The sequence below is a fragment of the Ctenocephalides felis genome, unplaced genomic scaffold (genome assembly GCF_003426905.1).
Source record: "Ctenocephalides felis isolate EL2017-DRISC unplaced genomic scaffold, ASM342690v1 CF-g0.4_SCAFFOLD_01886, whole genome shotgun sequence".
Taxonomy (NCBI): Eukaryota; Metazoa; Arthropoda; class Insecta; order Siphonaptera; family Pulicidae; genus Ctenocephalides; species Ctenocephalides felis.
Window position 1 is genome coordinate 13,410,615 of NW_020538040.1, and position 21,337 is coordinate 13,431,951.

The 21,337-nt window shown below is 30.7% G+C and overlaps 1 protein-coding gene across 4 annotated transcripts in view; it reads right to left on the reverse strand.

The window, feature by feature from the left end:
* Positions 1-21,337, reverse strand: part of LOC113374567 (cytospin-A-like) — a 107,685-nt gene that overhangs the window by 992 nt on the left and 85,356 nt on the right. For 2 of the 4 annotated variants that reach the window (XM_026614547.1, XM_026614545.1), the window contains exons 4-18: positions 11,324-11,847; positions 11,148-11,254; positions 10,361-11,068; positions 10,157-10,273; positions 9,683-10,096; positions 9,418-9,609; positions 9,183-9,308; positions 8,976-9,098; positions 8,683-8,845; positions 5,910-7,064; positions 4,605-4,666; positions 4,171-4,407; positions 3,760-3,883; positions 3,544-3,666; positions 1,913-2,190 (exon numbers count right to left, since the gene is read on the reverse strand). In XM_026614547.1, the coding sequence (XP_026470332.1) occupies positions 1,913-2,190; positions 3,544-3,666; positions 3,760-3,883; positions 4,171-4,407; positions 4,605-4,666; positions 5,910-7,064; positions 8,683-8,845; positions 8,976-9,098; positions 9,183-9,308; positions 9,418-9,609; positions 9,683-10,096; positions 10,157-10,273; positions 10,361-11,068; positions 11,148-11,254; positions 11,324-11,847 (4,453 nt within the window). The remainder of the gene's footprint in view (positions 1-1,912; positions 2,191-3,543; positions 3,667-3,759; positions 3,884-4,170; positions 4,408-4,604; positions 4,667-5,909; positions 7,065-8,682; positions 8,846-8,975; positions 9,099-9,182; positions 9,309-9,417; positions 9,610-9,682; positions 10,097-10,156; positions 10,274-10,360; positions 11,069-11,147; positions 11,255-11,323; positions 11,848-21,337) is intronic. The other 2 variants (XM_026614548.1, XM_026614546.1) reach the window with 2 other exon arrangements.

Genomic DNA, 21,337 nt, shown 5'->3' on the forward strand with positions numbered 1-21,337 from the left:
TTTCCGATTTTGCGATTATCCATGCATTAATATCTTTCCGATTTCCCAAAAATTGTGTTTTTGCAACTGGTCGACAAAATATTGTAACTACAATAGGCATTGTCGCCGAAGGATTAAACAACCCTCAGTGCAAAAGGCATCCCCCACCCACCTCTACTAGGGTTCCCAGTAAACACCGTGTGATTTGAGCGGTGGTAGCAACCTGAAATCCACAAGCTTGCCTTCAGCGCTGTGACATGCATGTGGAATCTATGTGGATTTCAGATTGCTACCGCAGCTCGGTGCCCCCCGGTGTTTACTGGGTTCCTGCAATCTAAGACCCTACTCGAGGGTTAAAAATTTTCATTAAGAAATGTAACAACCTCCGAGGAGGTCTGTCTGTCTTTTAATCCGTCACAATGGAGGTAGCGCATTCAATCCCCCATAAACCCCCCTCGCAAATTATATTACTACGATTTTCAAAAAACAGTATCAAAAAGAGGCCACAAGGTAGAAACATTTATCTATAGTAGAAGTCCCCCTTAAGTGCTATTTAGAGCTTTGGTATTTTTTTCGGTTATTTTTTTACTAATTTTGTTCATTTAAACTTTGGAACAATAACCGTGAATAAAATTTGTTAGAACCACAGTCAAAAATCATAACACAATTGCCCCAAGTTTTCAAGAATTAAGAATTTTTGTTAATCTAAGAATTTAATTTTTTTTAAAATCGGTCGACTTCGAAAGCGGGACCCTTTAGAAAAATACTAAAATGTGTTCGCAAGGTTCATCAAAAGTTAATCAGAATTGTAAAGTGGCAAAATACTTAATATTTATTTATCATTAAGAGGGAAGCCTGCTTTATAGGCTTAAAAAAATCTTTTATTTTTTGCAAAAATGTCTTCTAAAACTAGCCAAGAATAAATCCTTAAAATTTCAGAAAAAAATCATATTTTCGGAGTTACAGAACAAATAGTGAGCAGCGTCAAGCATACATTCGACATTTTCTCCTGTTTTTAATTTTTTCGGGAAAGATAAAAAAAAACTGAACGTTCTAACAAAACGAAACAATATTGATTATATTCAGAATTAAATTCTATTCTAGTTGAATCTAAATAACCTTTAAAAAAAAGTCATAATTAACCCACTTTTTGAACAATCCAAAGTGATTTTTTTCCAAAAATTGGTGTATTTCTTACTTTTTTCTGTTTTTTTTTAGGTTTAACTAGAATCTATACTATTGAAAATATAATTTTGTTTTGTTTTTTTTTTTGTTTGAGATGGAAATTGTGGCCCGATTTATCTTTCCCGACAAACGAAACATGCACGCTCGTGGCGCTTTGGCAAAATGCTTGTACCCGTCGTATTATGACATATATTTTAATGAAAAAAATTGAGAAGAATGTTGAAATATATAACAATAAAACCTGGAAGTTTCGCTTCAATTAAATATTTATTTCCTTCCCTAAAAATTCCTCAAAAAAAGCTATTTTTTGAAACCTCTGAAGCAAGGGGGCAGCCTTAAAAAATCGAGTTAAAAAAATAACGGTTACCATTCTAAAATTTAAACAAACAAAATTAATAAAAATGATAAATAAAAACATTGGTTAAATTTCACGTTTGGGTTATCAAAGTGACATCAGAAAGTTGCACTTATGATAAAATTGTTGTTAGACTTTTGGAGGTTAGGTTTTATGTGCAAAACGCCTGATCGCACAGCAAATACATTTAGACAGTTCGTTACTATCAACTCATACGATTATATCCCCGTAACATAACATTTTTTATCCAAGAATTACCGCCCTAGGTTTCGTAAGCTTACTACTGTAAATATTGTTATGAATCAAATTAACCACTATCCTTCAATCTATTACTACAAAATCCATGCAGGACCGTTCCTAATCTACCATGCACTATTATGAATCCATTCTCACCAGGCTGGTCGGGATGCCGACGCTCTCGGCCGCCGCGAAGGCCAAGCTGAAGTTGCGTCGCTTCTCGTTCGGCACCAGCGTTCCGTAGGGTATCCGGTCTGGTATGTAAGTATGAAGCAGGGCGCAGAGGGCCATGCCGTCGTTCCACGACGAAGAGAAGTTGGTTATATCAATGTTCCGGTATCCAGCAGTGCGTTCCTGGCACCACTTCAAGAGGGCGTTCCTTTTGGAGCCCCCGTTCGCGTAGAGGGCGTTCAGAGGATCGCGGTGTTCGGCTACTAAGGGTTTTTGGGTAAATGATTGTGTGAAATAGATGAGAATTAATGATATTACATGTATATATTAACATAGATTTATTTAAATACAGCCTAAGTTTCTGCAAAGTGTCTTTGTAGTATACCCAATTCGTGGTATAAAACCCTTGCGTCATAGAAATTAAAAGTATGATTGATAAGTTTTATGTGTTCCCTGATGATAACCCTTGATTTTTGTTTTGTGTTATTATCATGCTGTTTTAAACGCTTGATGAAAATTTTGTTTCGTTTCACCGATGTAAGAAGAACCACAATTATTGCAAGCAATCTTATACCACATTTGATTTTTGTTCTAAACTAGTAGCAGGCTTTAGATTTGAAATGAGTATATTACAAAATACTAGTATATTAGCCTTATAAAAAACTTTTTCCACGTGAGATAAAGCTCTTTAACGTAAGTTATGTGAATAGTACATTCAAAATCATTATTCTTCATGGAAAAAACATTGGGATTTGGATTGGTAATTCTGTTCTTTATGATAGTGAGGCTGTTGTTTGTAACGGATTTTACCAGATGTGGAGAGTAGGAGTTGCAAATAAGAGTTTTGAAAATTAAATATAAATTGAAAAACCAGAATTGTTTGTCCGAAAAAGGCACTGATGATGACGTAGAATTTTACGCCGAAATGTATGGAATAATAGAGATGTTTTAAAAGTCATTAAGTTGTCTTTTTTACTTGATGTTACGCCCTCCAAGAATTTAATAATACAATTCAACATCAAATTACGAAAACATGCAGAAAACATGTTATGAATGATAACTTTTTGGCACAAAGTTTGACACCATACCAATAGTATTAAACATATTTTCCACTCAATAATTATGAGACAAATCATGGTCTCAAAAGTTCTTTAACTTTCACCAATATAAAATAAAGCACGCACAAAAAGGAAAACAAGTGCAACAAAAAGCAAGAGAAATTAATCGCTTCTCATTAGAATGAGGATGATTAGAAAAAGTTACAAAATAGCAATAAAATCACAAACAAAAATGAACAAATTATAATTTGATGTAATTTTCCAAAAGCCTAATTATTCCCATTAACATTTAATAAAAAATTTAATAATAGTAATTTTGAAGGTTTATGCTATTACTAATTCCAGAAATAATTCTTAGTGTATTAAAAATATGTAAGCATAATTCAGTTGAAATTTCATGACAAAAATATTCTGAACAGTTTGTAAATCGCCAATGTAAAAACTTTGAGAAAAGTCTACAAAAACAAAACATATAGTTTCTTATATAACAGTTTCTTATAGACCATGAAATAATGATTGTGAATGTTAACAAAAAAATCATAGCAATAAATATCTTACCTTGATCTCCATGGCTGCTTCTCCTGGTGTAGTCTGAAATTTTTTGTTCATCTGCAGTTTTGCCATGAGTTGATTTGTAATTGCTTTTCAAATAAGCATATGTGGGACCTCCCGCTACCACATCTGAAAAAAACATTGGATAAAAAGATTATTTACAATATACTTATTAATTTAATATAGATTATTGCAATATACAATAAGAATGCTGAAACTTACCAGGATGTGTGTTGTACAGTTTCATTGATGTTTTAGGAGTAACAGGTGTGGTTTTAGACAAATATTGGTATTTGTTTTGCTGAGATTGTTCTCGTAATGGATTTTTGACATATCCATGTCCACTCTAAAAATATAAGGGTGATCTTATAATACATATTTTTATAAATAAATAAAAAAGATTTATGCAGTACAAAAGATGTAGAGATTAACAGAAAGCCTAGAATAAAAATAGATTTGTATTTATCAACTTACATAAAGAATAGTAGTAAATACAAAGAAATAGTAAGAGAATAAAAAGTTAATTAATTTTAGGTATATAGTTGGTAAAAGATTACATCTATTCACATAATATATATAATATAATAAGCCAAATAATGCAAGGTTTACAAACTTGAATATAATTTTCTCTACCTGTGTATTTTGTTCAAACATGGTATCAGCCCAATTGGCATCTCGATTATTAGTAGGACTAAGAGTACTGATGATGTCATTTGTCGACTGCTGCACATTTGATAAACTGTTTAAGCTGCCAGTCGAACTGTTGGCTGAACTAGTTTTGTCAACACTTGACAAATGTTTCGTTGGTAATTTTTGTGCAGCTTGCTTTTCTATGTCTTCGATTAAACATTTGACAGATACACGAGAATCCTATGGAAAAAAACTCCACAACTTATAAATATGTTACTGCAAGTATATAATAAAGAATAAAAGAAACAGTCAATCTATTAGTAATTCTGAAAGTTCCATTTTAAGTTTACTTTCTATTATTCATGTATGAATATTTATAATAATTAATCAATAACTAATTGATTTAAATTGATTATTATTTGATTTAAATAACTAACCTGTCTGGCATATGGTGGCTTTTGAATGACGTCAGCTGTATTTCCGAGATTGGATTTAGTAACTGCAAAACAGACATATCAAATTAAAATATAATCTAGGTAAGTATTCAAATAATTCATAATAATGTTTGCAAAATTGCATCATTCCAAGTATTTATAAATCAATATGAACCATTATTATTTAATCTAAAACTGATCAAATTATATGTTAGTATAAGAAGTATGGTCAGAAAAATAATATGCCTCAAAGCAAAGATGAAAATCAATATTAATGATAATAATAATCTTCCATCTGAAAATCAATATACAATTAAAAACAATAACTCTGTTGTAATATGTTTAAAACTAATGAATAGCTTTTTATGATAATTTTTACACAATGAATTGAAACTTGTTGAATTACTATATACTATTTGAACTATGATATATCAGTTTTTATTTTACCCAAACAACACAAAAATCATATATTTATAAAGAATTTATAATAATGTAAAAAATACATTTTTATAATTAAATATAAATAATTATTTATCTAGGACCTGTATTCAAAATCTAAAATTAAATAAAATAAGCAAAAGCTATTTAAACAAGCAGATGCGCATACAAGAATTACATAAATTGCTGTTCCAATTTAGTACTAACATCAAACTAAAATCTTTGGAAAAAAAGATGAAAAAAATTTGGGTAATAAGTGCATTTTTTTGCAAATTCTAGAATCTTTTAAAAATCTTATTGATATTGATCTGAATTAATAATTAAACAAAAACACCAAGAAAAAAATAGTATAGAATGTACTTTATATTTTTCTCTGTTTGAAGTAGAATTTTATTTAGTATTAAGTTCAAAAATTACATTAGTATCAAATTAAAACAGCAATGGTCGTTAGTATAAAAAGCTTTATAATAAAAAATATTTCGAGATCAATTGTTCAACAAATAATCAAAAACAAGTCGCAATTATCAAAATAATGTTTAAATTAATTCAAGAACATATATATATATATATATATATATATATATATATATATATATATATATATATATATATATATAGTTGTTTCCAAGCTCAATAAAAATTTTAATTAGCTTGAATAAAAAAATATTAGTTAGATTCGTTTGTTAATAATAATTACTAAATTTGAACAATTGACTCCAACATCAAGAGAAACATTTAAAAAATCATGGATCTAAAAACAATCACTGACACGAGACAAAACCAAAACAACAAAAGCAAATTTCTTGCCGCTTCGACAAACACTTGACAACATCGAACGTGAAAATCGAATATCCAAAGTTTCACACTTACTATCATCGTATTTCGAGCTATTTTTTGTCATTTCAGAATTGGTTGCGTTCTTTTCGAACTTTTTTTCCGAAGTCAGAAAGGCATTTTTCAAAACCCTCTTAATACTAGCTGGTGACATTTTTTCATCAATGTCGAAAACCGAAGATCTCGATTTGATTTCATCAAATGGTTTAGATGCACCACTTTTTGGTAATGGTTCGTTTACAAAATCTTTGTTTTTATCGTTAGAGTCGTTGCCGAAATGTAGAGTTTTCTCAATGGTTTGTTGGGAATCACACTTGTCTGTTGATGTGTTCTCTAGTGTAATTTCACAGGTAGATATTTTTGCTTCAACAGAACTATCCTCTGATGATGATTTTTTATCATCAAAGTCATCACCACGAATATTTTTGTATCTTCTGCTAGAATATGAAGTATTTATTCGTAATCCCACTTCTGAAATAGGTTCAAACGAATCTGAATCACTGTCATTCGTTATAATACTGGCTTTATCAAAACTGGTCAACAAAAAGCCTTGTTCAATGTCGTTACTAGACTTTTTATCAGCATCTTCAAAAATTATGCTCTCATTTTTAACATCGGCGAACTCTGTGTCCGAACCAAGATTTTCATCAGAACTGATTTTTGGATTCTTCGCGATGCATTCCTGGTTCTTCAAAAGTTTACGCGGTAACGGCTTCGGAGGTTTGCCAACAGCACCAGAATTTGCCAAACTCGACTTATTATTCTCAAATACGCATTCGGGCAACGTGTTAAGTTGCTGACTAAAATAAATAACATTAATCTTATCGCACCCGGACAAATTTCGTTCGCTCGAGGCTTTAAAAGTGGCCAAAAAGTTCGATTTATTTTTGTCTCGTGCGGTGCAGACACTGCTTACCGATGCTGTGTCATCCGAATTCGATTGCAGTTGATGGTTGGTTAGTGATGCCATGCAGTCTAAAGAATGTTTTCTACTACTGTTACTAATGTTATTGTTATTGTTATTGTTAAAACGAGTGTAATCGAACTCGCCGTTAAAATAATTCGTTATCTGTTTTAAGTCTTCCTCACCGTGCAGTCTGATGAGTGTGTCTTTTGTTTCCATTTCGTTCAAGGCGAGCGCCGTGGGCGACCTCTGAGCGTCCTCGCTGTTAGAAATAGCGCTGGGGGCATCTGGTAAAGGTTTTAATTTGGAAAAAAATCATGATAATCGTTTTTATAATAAAATATTTAAGAAAAAATCTTGTAGATATGTAATACATTGGCTGGCGAATTATTAAAACTAAAGAACAAAGACTGTGATAAAATAAGAGAAAGTTTACATCAGAGCTTACAAAGAGAATCTCAGACTTACCAGTCTGGGATTTTGATAAAACTTTGCATGGTGATAGACTATCAACAAAAAGAGGCCCTTAAAATATTAGAGTATTATGAGAAGTTGTTCAATTATAAAAATTCAATCAAATTTAGAAGAATGGTCTGCGCGCTCCTGCACATTTAGAAAACTAGGCTACGTTCCCGTGATTATAGCAATAAAAAGCATACGTCGCAAATATACAAAATTAATATCAAATTAAATAAATAGAGAATTAAACCATATAAAAATCCACTATCAACAAATTCTGTAAGATTCAGTAGCATTCCCAACTATATAAAATTGTTTATTGTTAATATCCAATGAAAAAAAAATTAATACGTGCACCTACGAATTTCCTTCAGATATATAAATTTTTGATTACAAAATATTAATTGAATAAAATAAAATAAAACTAATGGTGAATAGCATCGTGCCTTCCGAATCATTTTCAATATTCAAACAAAAAAAATTTCTTTGGAAATTAAAATAAAAAAAAAATCTTTCCTCGAAATCGGACTCTTAGATCTCTTTCACATTGGATGATTAGTTCTCTCAAAAACTGCTGTTTTTGACACTTTTTGCCTCGTATCTTCGGAACGGCTGGACCTAACTTTACTAAAAACTAATCAGCACATCTCCCTACCAATAGGAATCGATTGCTCTTTGCATTTTTCAAATCGGTTCATCCATACACCCAAAATCGTCGAGAAAAAATTGGCTCCGCACACACACACACACACACACATATTGATTTTTTCTGAGGTATACCAAAATGTTCAGAAACTTCTGAATCCTGAAGATATGCCAAAAAAATTCAGTTTTCATTTTTGGTCCGCTACTATAACTTACCCTATGGGAAGTTGAAAATCTATATTCTGACAAAATTTAAACATCTTATGAACGTAACAACTGAGAGTTACGTTCCTGCACATTTGTAGGGAAATGGTCCTGCTGCCTTCACTGCAGGACCATTTCAATACATTTATAAGAAACACTTCTAATTCATTTATAACATTTCTAAACTTAATTTTTTTATAATTAAACCACTTCTTTTGGGATCCACAATATTTTAAAGGGCTTGTTTTGACTATCAACTGTATCCACCATGCAAAGTTATCAAAATATCAGATGAATAAACCTGAGAATCTTCTTGTTATTATTTTACATAGTAAGATTGTGCCAATGTATTATAAAAAAAAGTAAAAATCCAAGATAAAAAATATTGCCATCCAAAACAAACTCTTTTACTTAATTGTTAAACTCTTTTACTTATAAAACTCGATAATACTTCAACTTCTATTATATAAACCTCTCATCGAATAACACACAAATAACTACCGTGTGTATGTTTTTTACACCAGCTTGTAAAGCAATAATCAGTAAAAAAAACTCATATTATTAAATAAAGAAGTTAAATTTTTACAAAAATACTACCTTTCATCTGATTGACTTTGCATTCTAAATCCATAACATAGTTTTTTAAGCCTTCATTTTCAACTTTCAACTGCTCAATCTGCTCTTGTGCTTCTACTTTGAAATTATTTGCTACTCGAACAGTCATGAGCAAATCAGTTTGGAATTGCTCCCATTCTGCATGCTACAAAAGAAATATTGTGCTTGAAAAAGTAAAAAATATGCTTTAACATAATTATATAAAGGAATTAAATTTCCTCTTTTACAAAAGTATTTACTGTTTGTTTTCATATGTATACAATTTTATTGTTTACCTCTTCCTGTCTCGATCTCTGTTCCTGTTGAAGCTGTTGTTGAGCATCTCTTAATTCCAAGCGAGCCTGTTCAACACCAGATTGTAACAATCGGCATTCCTGCGCTAGTTGAGCATTCTGTTCCTACATTTTAAATATAAACAATTATTTAAAATATCAAATATCGTAAATAAATATACAACAAAAGTTACTATATTATAAACAAACCTGAAAGCCAGTGAAAGCCTCCTGTTGCATTTGTAACTCGGCAGTGACGTTTCGTTTTTCCTGCACTAACTGTTCGTATTTATATTGTAAATCCGACAGTGCGCATTTTGCATTATTTCTAATCACCTAAACAGATATATGCAAATAAGTAAAAATCATACAAAATTGCACAATTCACACAGCTATACAGTGGCAGAATATATGTTTCTTATTAATTTATCTAGAATATATTTACCATACAATCTTCTTGAAGAGTCAAGACTTGATCTTTCAATCTTGCCACTTCACAATGCGATTTAGACAGTTGTTCCTGTAAATCTGCAAGCATAGATCTTAGATCATCTTTTTCTTTACGAGTTGCTGCCAATAGTTCTCCAAGATCAGTTTTATTATCATCGCGATCTCTATCATTTTCCAACTCCACAATCTGCAAATGAATAGCAACTTATGTATTGTTCAGTGCAAAAAAAAAGTTTTTATATTACACAACTATTATTTACCTTAGTTTTTGCGTTTTCCAAAAGCATACTGAGTCTATTGATTTCAATATCCTTCTCCGAGCTTTCATCTCTGGATCGTAGCAACATTTCTTCTAAATCTTTCTTATCCGCCATCGCTCCATCTAAAGTTCCTTCTAAAACTAGTAATCTTTCTTTCATCCTCAAATTATCCGCGTTAATTTGAGCAAACGATTCTTTGAGTTCCTTCATTTCGGCATCATAAACTTCATCTTTGAATGTTGCAGAATTCTGCTTTTCTTCGTTTTGTTGCAGCAAGGATTGATATAAAGAGTTTTTCTCTTCCTTGAGCCTTTCATTGTGAGATTGCATTTCTGAGAGTTGAGATTGTAAGTCCGACAATTCTTGAAGAGTAGCTTGAAGTTCTTCGTTTGTGCTATGGTGAGTTTCTTCCATCTAATAAAAATAATTGGAAAATTAAATGATTTCTCTTTATTAAATATATTTTCAACATACCTCATGTATTTTAACTTGGAGGCAAGCAACAGACATGTGATCCAAACTTTTGCAAGATGTGTTTTTTTCCCACTCCGGTGTTGGACAAGCCGTTGCGAGCGTGTTATCATCTTGGCTCTGTAAAAGTAATAATATAAATATTATTCTAAAACTCATAGATAATTAATGTGTTTTGATCCAATTATCTAATATGAAAATGCATACATTTGACACCGCGATCGAAGCCGGTGCCGAACTGTGCAGCCTCCTATTTCCACCTCCAGCAGAATCTGGAACTTGAAGCAACTCTACCATTTCTCCATTGTCTCCACGATCATGCATTCTATCTGCAAGCTTTTCCAACTTCTCTTGCTCCCACAAAACACGCTCCTGTTTCAATGTTTCCCTTTCCTGTTCTAATATCAATCTCTCCCTTTCTAATTCTTCAGTTTGCAATGCTCTACTCGTTTCGACTTCCTTCAGATACTCCTTCATTTTTACCAACTCCTTCTCTGCATCCAACTGCTTTTCTTGCAGTTGACTCTTGGCCATTTCTTTCCTCTCGTTTTTGGATTGATCCAGACGTTGTTCCAATATCAATCGATTTCTTTCTACTTCCTCCATCTGCTCTCTAACTCTAATTAACTCCTGCTCCATATCGGCAGCCTCCCTGAGTTTCTCCTGAATCTGTAATCTGCTAGCATGTTCTCTTCTCTCGTTTTCAATTAGCAGTTCGGACTGACCCAGACGTTGCTCCAAACCAGAGTTTTTCTCCCGCAAGGTATCTAAAGCATGTTCGAGGGCTTTGATTTCTGATCCATGGATGGAACGTTGTTCATCAAGACGAGATTCGAGGATAAGTCTGGTCTGCGCAGCAGTGTCCAACTGACGGTGGAGGGATTCTATTTCTTGCTGCAACATAGCGTTTGCTTGCTAAAACAAAGAATAGAAATTTTGTCATATGCTTAAATTTTCACAAATATGTATATTTTAATTTATCTATATTAGTTACCTCAGTATGTGATTGTTTTTGTTGTATCATTACGGAGGTAGCAAAATCATAAGGCAAACTCTGAAAATCTCTAGTTAATTCTTGATCATCGCTCGCTGCTGATAATCCTAAAAAAATATTAATACTCAATAATATATTGGATTAACAAGATCAATGTACCTTTCAATAAAACTCACCCCTAGTTAATTCCTTATGCTGTCCGATTGGTGCCTTATGAAATTCAAAATCTCGATCTCGACCAACGGTATCGCCTCTTGCAAAATGATCTCGATTCACATACGCATCTTCAAGGTTGTTAGCTACTGCTCCGAGCTGATCTTGTCTTCTATCCCCAATCTCCACATTATCACCCTGGCCCAGCCTATGAAGATTTTTATCCCTTGAACTCTCTACATTCGACGGCGGTCTTTCCAACCCTCTGTCTCTGCTGTTGGAAGGAACTAATTTATCCAAGCCTTTTTCTCTAGAACCAAGTTTATCCAGTCCTTTATCTCTGGAACCTAAAATTTTCTTAGATGTTTTCTCCTTGCCCAAAGTTCTGGTATCTAGGCCACGGTCTTTAGAGCCTGAAAATTTTAAAAGTCCTGATTTTTGATGTTTCGAATCCAGGCTGGATACGGAGGAGGCGTTCTTGAGGGGCGCAGCAGGAGGTAGAGAGCCGGGGTTGTTGTTTTTGCTGCTGCCACTGCCGCCCTGACCTCTGCGAAATAAAGATTTGAACTTCATCATAGCTAAGCTGTTTATGGACTTTTTTTGGTGGAAATTTTGTTGAAGTTTTTTCGGTTATTGAAGGTAATCAGCATTCACATTGTAGGGGTACATATTGATATTTTTAGCACTTTAAATGTTCTTTTAATTGTTAAGCCAAAGTTTTTATATTAGGAATGGAACACCGATCACTTTTCATTTCGGCACTTGATTTTATAATTTTGGTTTTTCTATTTTTATATAGTTATTAAAGTCAATTATTGTATATCAGTTATATTTTTAGCACTGTAACTTTTATTTTGCTTAAAGTTCTATTTTCACAGTAAGTGGATTTGTATAAAAAATAAGTTGAACAATTTTGATTTTAAAAGCTAATTTAGTTCACTGTAATTGCAAAGAGAAATTGAATTATTTAGTCAATTTTTTACTGAATATTTTGTTTTATTATTTTCAATTCTTAATATAATTTCTTAGGTATGATTTTTGGTATACTATGTAACTATTCATAAAATCAATGTATATACATTTTATTAGTTCTTCAGGAACTATTGAAAATGAATTATTTTTCTATATTTTTGTACACTTTTTTAGTCATTTCAAAATTGAACAAATTCGCACTTTACCTTCGAAACTAAAAAAAATCAAAATTAGATACTCATTTGAAAACAAGTGTCTAATTTAGAAAAAAATTAGTATCACAGGTAAAAAGTGGATTCTTTTAATTTTGAAGGAATTAAAAAAGAGTAAATATATAAAGAAATTATATAAGACAAAGAAGATTGATTGAAAATATAATCCTGAGTAGAAAAATATTGGCAGTGCTACCATACATAGAATATAGTAATGGAAAAAATCATCTCACATAATGGACCTGCCTTCCAAAAAAACTAAATGCAAACTTCTGATTATTTCTGATATGCAATTAATAACATTAGAATATTGAATTAGATTGAAGTATATTTTGAATGTAGATTAAACAGACGGTTATGTAATCAAAGATCTAGGATCTCTATTTCAAATAAGACCAAAAGAAAGACTTTTTGTAAAAAAATAGTAATAAAAGAAGTATAACAAAAGTTACGCATAGAAATTAGACAATAAATATAATAATATTACAGCAAACGCATTATTAAATAATTTACATTATAAAACGCATTTATTCAAATTGGCCTTCCTCCAAATTTACTTAAATCTCTTAAAATATAAATCATACCTGCAATTGCCAAATCACAACTACAAGATTAAAGTTGCAAACGACGATAAAATAATTTTATAAATAGTAGATATAAAAATAATTTTATGAATTTGAAGAATTTAAATTAAAAAACTAAAATGAATTTTATTTGCATAGATGTCAAAACATATTTAGATTGATCGAGTCAACATTGTCAACTACATTGTCCATTGTCTCAATAATTTGATGACATTTTTCGAGTTTTATACATAAAGTTTGTTTGAACATGAAATCTAATTATAATGAATCCATTGTCCTATTCGTTTATATGAAGATGAATAAAATAATATATAAAACCATATAATTCTAATTTGTTAACATTAGAAAATGGTATTTGAATTATGGCAATAAATAGTAAAATTAATGACTATGCCCTCAAAAGCAATTTATACAAGATTTTATACACAGACTTCCATAATGTATCGATGTAAGCGATTATCAATAATGTAAATTAACTCTCCTGATTAATATTAAGAGGCTAACAAATATCAAATAAGCGAAAGGAGTATATTCGTAATAAGTTTCCCACATTATGTATAAAATATGGAAAAGTTTTTGATCCTATGAACCCTCAGTGTATGAATCCTACTTGTGGAATTATTTCATTTATGTTCATCAAATCTTAAAATCGTATTAATAATCATCCAATTCATTAGGACACAAATATTTTGACTACGAAAGGCAAAATCAATTTGCAAGTGGCATTTTGCCTAAAGTCGAGTTGCATGAACTTTCCATTCCACACCAACAAGAAGAATTGATATTTAATTTTCAACATTGAGACTATATTTTTTTAAGTTGAACCAATTTTCGTGAGCCTATAATAATTTTTTGATATTCGTTTTAAACAATGATCTCTATTACCACTATGCAAATTTTTCTTTAAATTATTGAAGAAAAGTTCAACAAATCATTACGAAGACATTGGCTGATCTTTACCATATCAATACTGTTCATCAACTGATTTTTCAAATAGTGGTTGAATTTTCAAAATCGGTTCAGGATTTTTGGCAAAAACGTGGACGAAATATTTGGCACTTATTCATTAATTATGAAGAAACGGTTCGACTGATCGTCGTGCAAAACTAATAAACCGAGTTTCATCACTTGGTTTTTCAATTTATCAATTGGGTGCAACTATTTTTAAAAAAATGTCGAAGTAAGGTCAAATTTTAGTTCACACATACAAAAATTCATACTTACTCCAATTTTGGTGTCAAAAGATTCAGAATGACTTGAATGGAAAGAAAATAAAAAACATAAAATTAGTACCTAACTCAGATTTTCGGGCGAAAACAAACTACAAAAAATGTATCATTTTTTAACTTTGAAAAAAAGAATTGATTTTTGGAAAATTTGAAATTTTTGAAAAAAAAATTGAATTTTTGGAAAAAAAAATCGTTTTTATATTTTGAAATATTTATGGAATTTTAAACTTTTTTCAAAGCTATCGCACTAGCTATCGCTAGACCTGCCTTCCCAAAAAATTTTCATTTTGTCAAAACAAGTAAAACGTTTTATGAATCATTCAAATCAGGCGCTCCATTCTCTCGGAAACTGAATTGCCATTTTCCGCACTTTTTGCCCTGTATCTTCGAAACGGCTTGACCTGCCTTTGCTAAAAACTAATCAGCACATCTTCTTTTCAATAGGAATCAAAAGTTTTTTGAATCATTCAAATCGGTTGAACCGTGTTCCCAAAATTTCGACGAAAATTTGTATCCGAATACACACACACACATAATTTTTAATAATGTATGCCAAAATGTTCAGAAACCTTCAAAACGTGAAGATATGCAAAAATTATATATAAAAAAACCTAGATTAAAGATCCTGATTGACAAATTAGAAAAAAGTAATTAAATTGAAATAATTTCTCAAAAATTGGTTTAATTCTACAAATTTTGCTCTTCATGTCTAAAAGAGTGTGTGGGCTTAGACATTTCTGTATTTAATTTATTTGAATTTTATAATAATTTCAGTTGGCCATTTTGAGCAATTTTTAAGTTCTGGAAGGAGAAGTTTATTTTCGCCAAAAAATCCGTGTTACTAATTTTATGTTTTCTTCATTTTCTTATCACATTGTTTCTGCAAATAAAGTAACTTTTAAAGTTGACCTCGCAATGAAAACGAAATTCTACAGAAATCTAATCTTTTTTTTTTTCAATAACTATCAGAACTACTTATTTCCACCCTTTCCACTCGAATGCCGCCATATGAATCTCGGAATTAGCGATTGAAAAGGGTTATAAGCTGGTTAGCTAAAGTACATCCTAATCTAGTTTTTTTCCGAGAGAGCAACTCAGCGGACAACCATCCTCCTTTTTTATGCGTAGGCTATATATATCAAATAGTCTTGGATCATATATGTTGCAGCAATGCCCACGAGAGACGGTTCACGTGATAATAACAAATATTATAGATCTATTAACTTCAAGAGGAAATGTGATATCATACTGCTTGATATCGAATCCAAGACTAATTTGTGGTTAACCATAATACCTCGACTATCGATTTCCAATCTTATATCTATCCTCTAGTGATTCCATGAGAAACATCACAATTTTGCAACATTTATTAAACCAGTTCTCATAAAATAGTAATATTCGCATAGCTGCGTCCTGGATCAAGGACTTTACCAGTATAATAAAATCTCAAAGTAGTAAACATGACATCTAGTCAGTTGCCTCATTTACGACCTGGTTGGAGATTATAAATAGGAAATCAGTATAAAAGATGATTCTATAAAAGGAATAGCAAGTGCCGACCAATTAAATCAATTATATGTGACGTCGCTATTATTATTTATTATTGAGATTGTTATGAATTGATGGAAATTAACTTATTGACCAGTAGAGTCGAAGCGATCTCAATGTCAAGATGGCTATTAATAAACCATATTAAGTACCTGAACGTCGTTCCACTTTACGACCACAAATTAAATAACAATATGGTAGTTATAGATTTATATTTCAATTAATTGGCTTTATCGATAGTATATAATTGTAGGTGATTTTTAATGGTTACATACATTTTTTATGGCGACAGAAAAAATTGTAAAAGGTAACTAAGCTAAAAAATGGCTACCGATCCATTCAATGATAAGAATTTTTTTATCTAAATAAGGCACTCCATGAGTTCCAAATTTTGTCAACTTTATCAATAATTTTAAAAATAAATATCAGAAAAATGTTCACACAAGCCATGGAAACTTATGTATGTATAAAAAAAAATTGTATGAAAGAAATTTTTTTTACCAAAATTTCTGGACAAACTATTTTTATGTCACACGTATATGACTGACATGGCCCTATATTAAATATTTTTTCTGGATGTACTGGAGTTTCGTATGTCAGACATATGTCTGATAAGGCTCATGTAGAACTTCTTAGCGTCAGACACATATGACTGACATGGCGATTAACGTGTTAAACAGATCTCGATATTGCATTGTTTTAAATGCCGTCCAGATAATGTAAAATTTGTATCATGTTTTTTTCACAATTAATTATATCTACTAGATAAAAAAAAACTTTCCCTAAAGGATCAATATATCATGTAAAAATGGAATTTAAATATTGCTAATTAAGTAGATTTGAAGAAACGTTTCTCTTTACTTAGATAAGAGTCAAAATCAAATAAAAATAAATTTGAAAATAATTTTTTCGATTTTTTCCAGATTTTTTTCTGAACATTGCAATAATTTGAGCTATCGTCGACGGTTATATCGCATAAGACGCGTTTTGAGACCGGTCCCTGAAAAATTGTCTTAACGGGATTTTATTAAGATTCATAATTCAAACTTTGCTTCTGACAGTAAAACCCGTTTAAAACGATTATGCTTAATACTACTTCTTGCGCAATACGCCACTTTATTCTGGTCCCAGTACTTTTAGTAATATTACTCCTACCCTGCATAAAACGCTTTCTCGCATAAAACGCGTTTTGAAAAATCGAGTTAACGGGGTTTGACTAATATGAATAATTGAATATGTTTCTAACTGTTTGTAGTAATTATGCTTTTTGTCTAATTTATAACATTGTGAGATAAATATACAGTCCTTGATTATGAAACTTAACAGCACGAGTCCTACTAGCATTAAACTCGTTTTATAATTTTACTCATAAATTTATACTAATGAGCTACTAAAATCTTTATTTTAATAAATCTGTTAAGATATGAGAAATTCTCATTATTTTAAATTAATATAATTAAAATCGCACGCACGAGTAAACTGCTATTTAATTTCAAGAGATAAGGATCGTAAGTGTACTCGCATTTTAAAAGCATTTATAAAATTCCAAGATGCATACAATATATATATATATATATATATATATATATATATATATATATATATATATATATATATTTACGGAGTATATTTACATTTCAATGCTTTCGACTTTCACAAAAAGCAAATGAACAAAGTGGCCTACCTTCGTGAAATGGCCGTGAAAGAATGAAGTTTAATCAAAAAGCTTTAATAATTTTTAATGTAATTACCGAAATCATTATAAACATATAAATATAACTTATGATTTCATTTCACTTTTATAATGACTATAGTTTCAAGTGATTTAATATTTGAATGATAATTGGAAATCATAATTGAATAAAAAAAAATACTATTGAAGTAAATTAACTATTGAATTAACATTATTATTAAAAATATATTTCCGTATATGATTATACAATAAGAAACACTAACTAGGTGTAAGTGGTATTTTGTCTTAACGAAGTCTCTATATGTGTACAAATAATCGAGTTATTAAAACATTTTCAACTGTTCACTTCTAAAAACACTTATTTGCATTTTTTATGTGAGTTTGTTATCTGTGTGGAGTAATAATGTCTCGTTAGTAAGTCCCTTGATTTGTCGAGTACTAGTCGCAAAGCTTTGTTTTGTGTTGTCTGTAGTCTCCCTCGGTTAGTCTTTGTTGTCGCGTTTAGGTATTTAAATTTTCATACAATAACAACTCTATATAAATATTAAATACAATTAGGAAAAATACGTTTCATTTTTTATTAAATGCGAACACATTCAGGCATTTACAAAAGCCGCCTCGAAGATTATCCAAACCCACTTGCAAGAGAATTACGCCACAACACTACCAGGGCAAGATTGAAAAAAAAATCATGTTGCATTAACATATGGATCATCCACAAAGACACAGACATACCTACAATTCTAGAACAAATAACAATGGTTGCCAACAAATATAAAAACAGAATAGACGTCCATCCTAACCAATTCTGTAAAGTCTCAAGGGAAAGCCAGCCGACTAGGCTTAAAAGAAAAATACCTGTAGACCTAATATAGTATAATTAACTATAATACTTTCATTTTGCTATATTTTATTGTTTTTTTGTTTTTTATTATTTTTGTTATGATATTTTAATTAGCTCTAGTAGATGCACCACTGGGTGTATTTAGTAAGTTGTAATCACCTTTAATTTATTGTAGTAAAACTTTAGGCGTGACTAGGGTGTAAATCCGAGCAAATGGAACGGAAGTGCGTTACGGCAGATAAGATAAGATAAGAGTCGAGTGCCAATGATTCGTCATTCGCTCTCGATGATATCATTTCTATACGGGTCGATTGTGATTAGTCATCGTGTATGTGAATAGAGATCTGTCGTTGTATGCGTACCGATATCAAAAAGCAAATCGGCATAGATTAATAAACATTTTAAAGTTACATCGTAGTACAAATTTTGATTTAATGAAAAATGCCTGAATCAGAAGAATATTTCACCTTTTTCCTTAAAAATAATAAAACAAATTATAGATAAAATATAGAAATTATTTCTTTCATTTGTTCAAAGAATGAGATTATATCGCCAGCGAAAAAGTAACAAAAATACAAGCAGTCAATGAATGTATGTTAATTTTAATTGCATAAGGTTCTTCAAACACAATTATTACATGATAAGTGGAGTTGCGAAAACAATATTTGTTTAGGCGTTTTTTAACATAATCCACTGTGTGAACAGATATTATAGAATTTAATAATCAGCAATTACTTCATTTCTCTAATGAAGGTTCATTTGTAAATGCTAATTACAATGACAAACCGATCATGTCATATTTGAAGTATGACTTTAATTACATTATTGTTTTTAAATATTATACATATTTTTAAAACTATTATAAGTATATAATTTATAATTTATCAATATATAAATGTGTATAATGGTTGACACTAATAAATATCTGCATCACGAATGTTACCATATTACTAGTAGACATTATTCAAAATTGTTATATGATGTATTTATTTTTACTTAAATGCCATCTTGTACAGTAGCAAATAAGTTTTACTTCAATCGCGTGTGAACTTGACGCACACTCTTTTTATATATATTTGTCAGCATTATCTGCTTAATGTAATAATGTATACAGATTGCAGAAAAAGTGAATAAAAAAACATGAACATATGTCAGTTTTCAAAATCTTCGACATTAGTCAAAAGATTTTGTGTTTTTGAAGTCATTTTTTTAATCCTACAGTTGTACTTGTTGTCCATTTCAGGACAGCTGTAAAAATTATTAAATTGGCTAAGTTCAAAATGTTACTGGGATACTGGAGTTCTTTATTGGAGTATCGTTATTTATTGGAGAGAAGATGCAGCTGTGACATCGAATCAAGTAGAGAAAAATATGGATATTTTTCAGAGAAAATCTCCAATATTATTTTGGAACCATCATAGACCACCCATACCAAACATTCTCGAATCACATCAAAATAATCCCGAAAACTGAGAGCATTTAAATAAAGCTATGCACCTCTTAAAAATCGTTTCCTTCGAGTTATTTATGTAGGTTAACTTCTTGTTAAGAAGTGGCGAATGACGGAAAAAATAATGAGAATTTGTTAATGCTCCGGGCTGGATCAAAGCCAAGTGTCCAACAAATGAGATGGTTTTGGGAAAACGATTTTGGCAGCTGGATCAAAAAAACCTTTCCTTTTTTATGACACACGGTATCCGTCACAGTTTGTTAAATTTATTTTTGGCATTTTCCGTGATACAGATGATGATGGTAATAATACTCTTATATATATATGTATATATATACACGATGACCCAACAGACGTTGTCTGTATCCACGTCTTAAATTCAAAAGTTTCCAATTTTTCAATGTCCGAAAACTGAGAGCATTTAAATAAAGCTATGCACCTCTTAAAAATCGTTTCCTTCGAGTTATTTATGTAGGTTAACTTCTTGTTAAGAAGTGGCGAATGACGGAAAAAATAATGAGAATTTGTTAATGCTCCGGGCTGGATCAAAGCCAAGTGTCCAACAAATGAGATGGTTTTGGGAAAACGATTTTGGCAGCTGGATCAAAAAACCTTTCCTTTTTTATGACACACGGTATCCGTCACAGTTTGTTAAATTTATTTTTGGCATTTTCCGTGATACAGAAGATGATGGTAATAATACTCTTATTATATATATGTATATATATACACGATGACCCAACAGACGTTGTCCTGTATCCACGTCTTAAATTCAAAAGTTTCCAATTTTTCAATGTCCTATACTTTTTAATATCCTATTTGATGTCCTGCCTTTGTAATTCATTTATGGTCTTAGTATAAGCAGTATAAAAAATTCAGAAATAATTAATATAGTATCTGCGGTAAAAAATCAATATCACACTTGATTTTACCACACAACATAATTGCTTCAATAATTTAATCTATAGATTTTCATTGAACGATACATTAGTTGCTTTATTGCAATTATAATTTCTAAAGTACATTTTCCTTACTAATAATTTAATAAACATTATTAAATATGTTCAAATCTTAGGTCAATTAATTTGTAAAATCTAGTTCAATGAACACTCGTTAATATAAGATCAACTTGCTAAATATTCCATTTCCAATGCCAAACAATGAATTTTTGATACAATGAAACTTGTAAATAATTTTTTGAATGAGCAAAATTTTTTTTGTGTTCTGAAATAATTTAGTAGAGTCAGGCAAAATGTAACATGTGTAAGTTAACAAAAATTCATCTCTCAAGCTAAATTATATAATTTCATCTACCAAACAAATACTGTATCTTCGATTATTTTAATTTCTGGCATCAATTCTTTTCATTCCTCGATTTTTTAATTACGGTACGGGAAGTTCCAGCAATTTGCCTAAGTCTCCCCTCCATATTTAATTTGTCGTTAACGATGCTATAAACATAATAAAGTAACGAGACTATTTTACAATTTTCCTGGAAACTGATC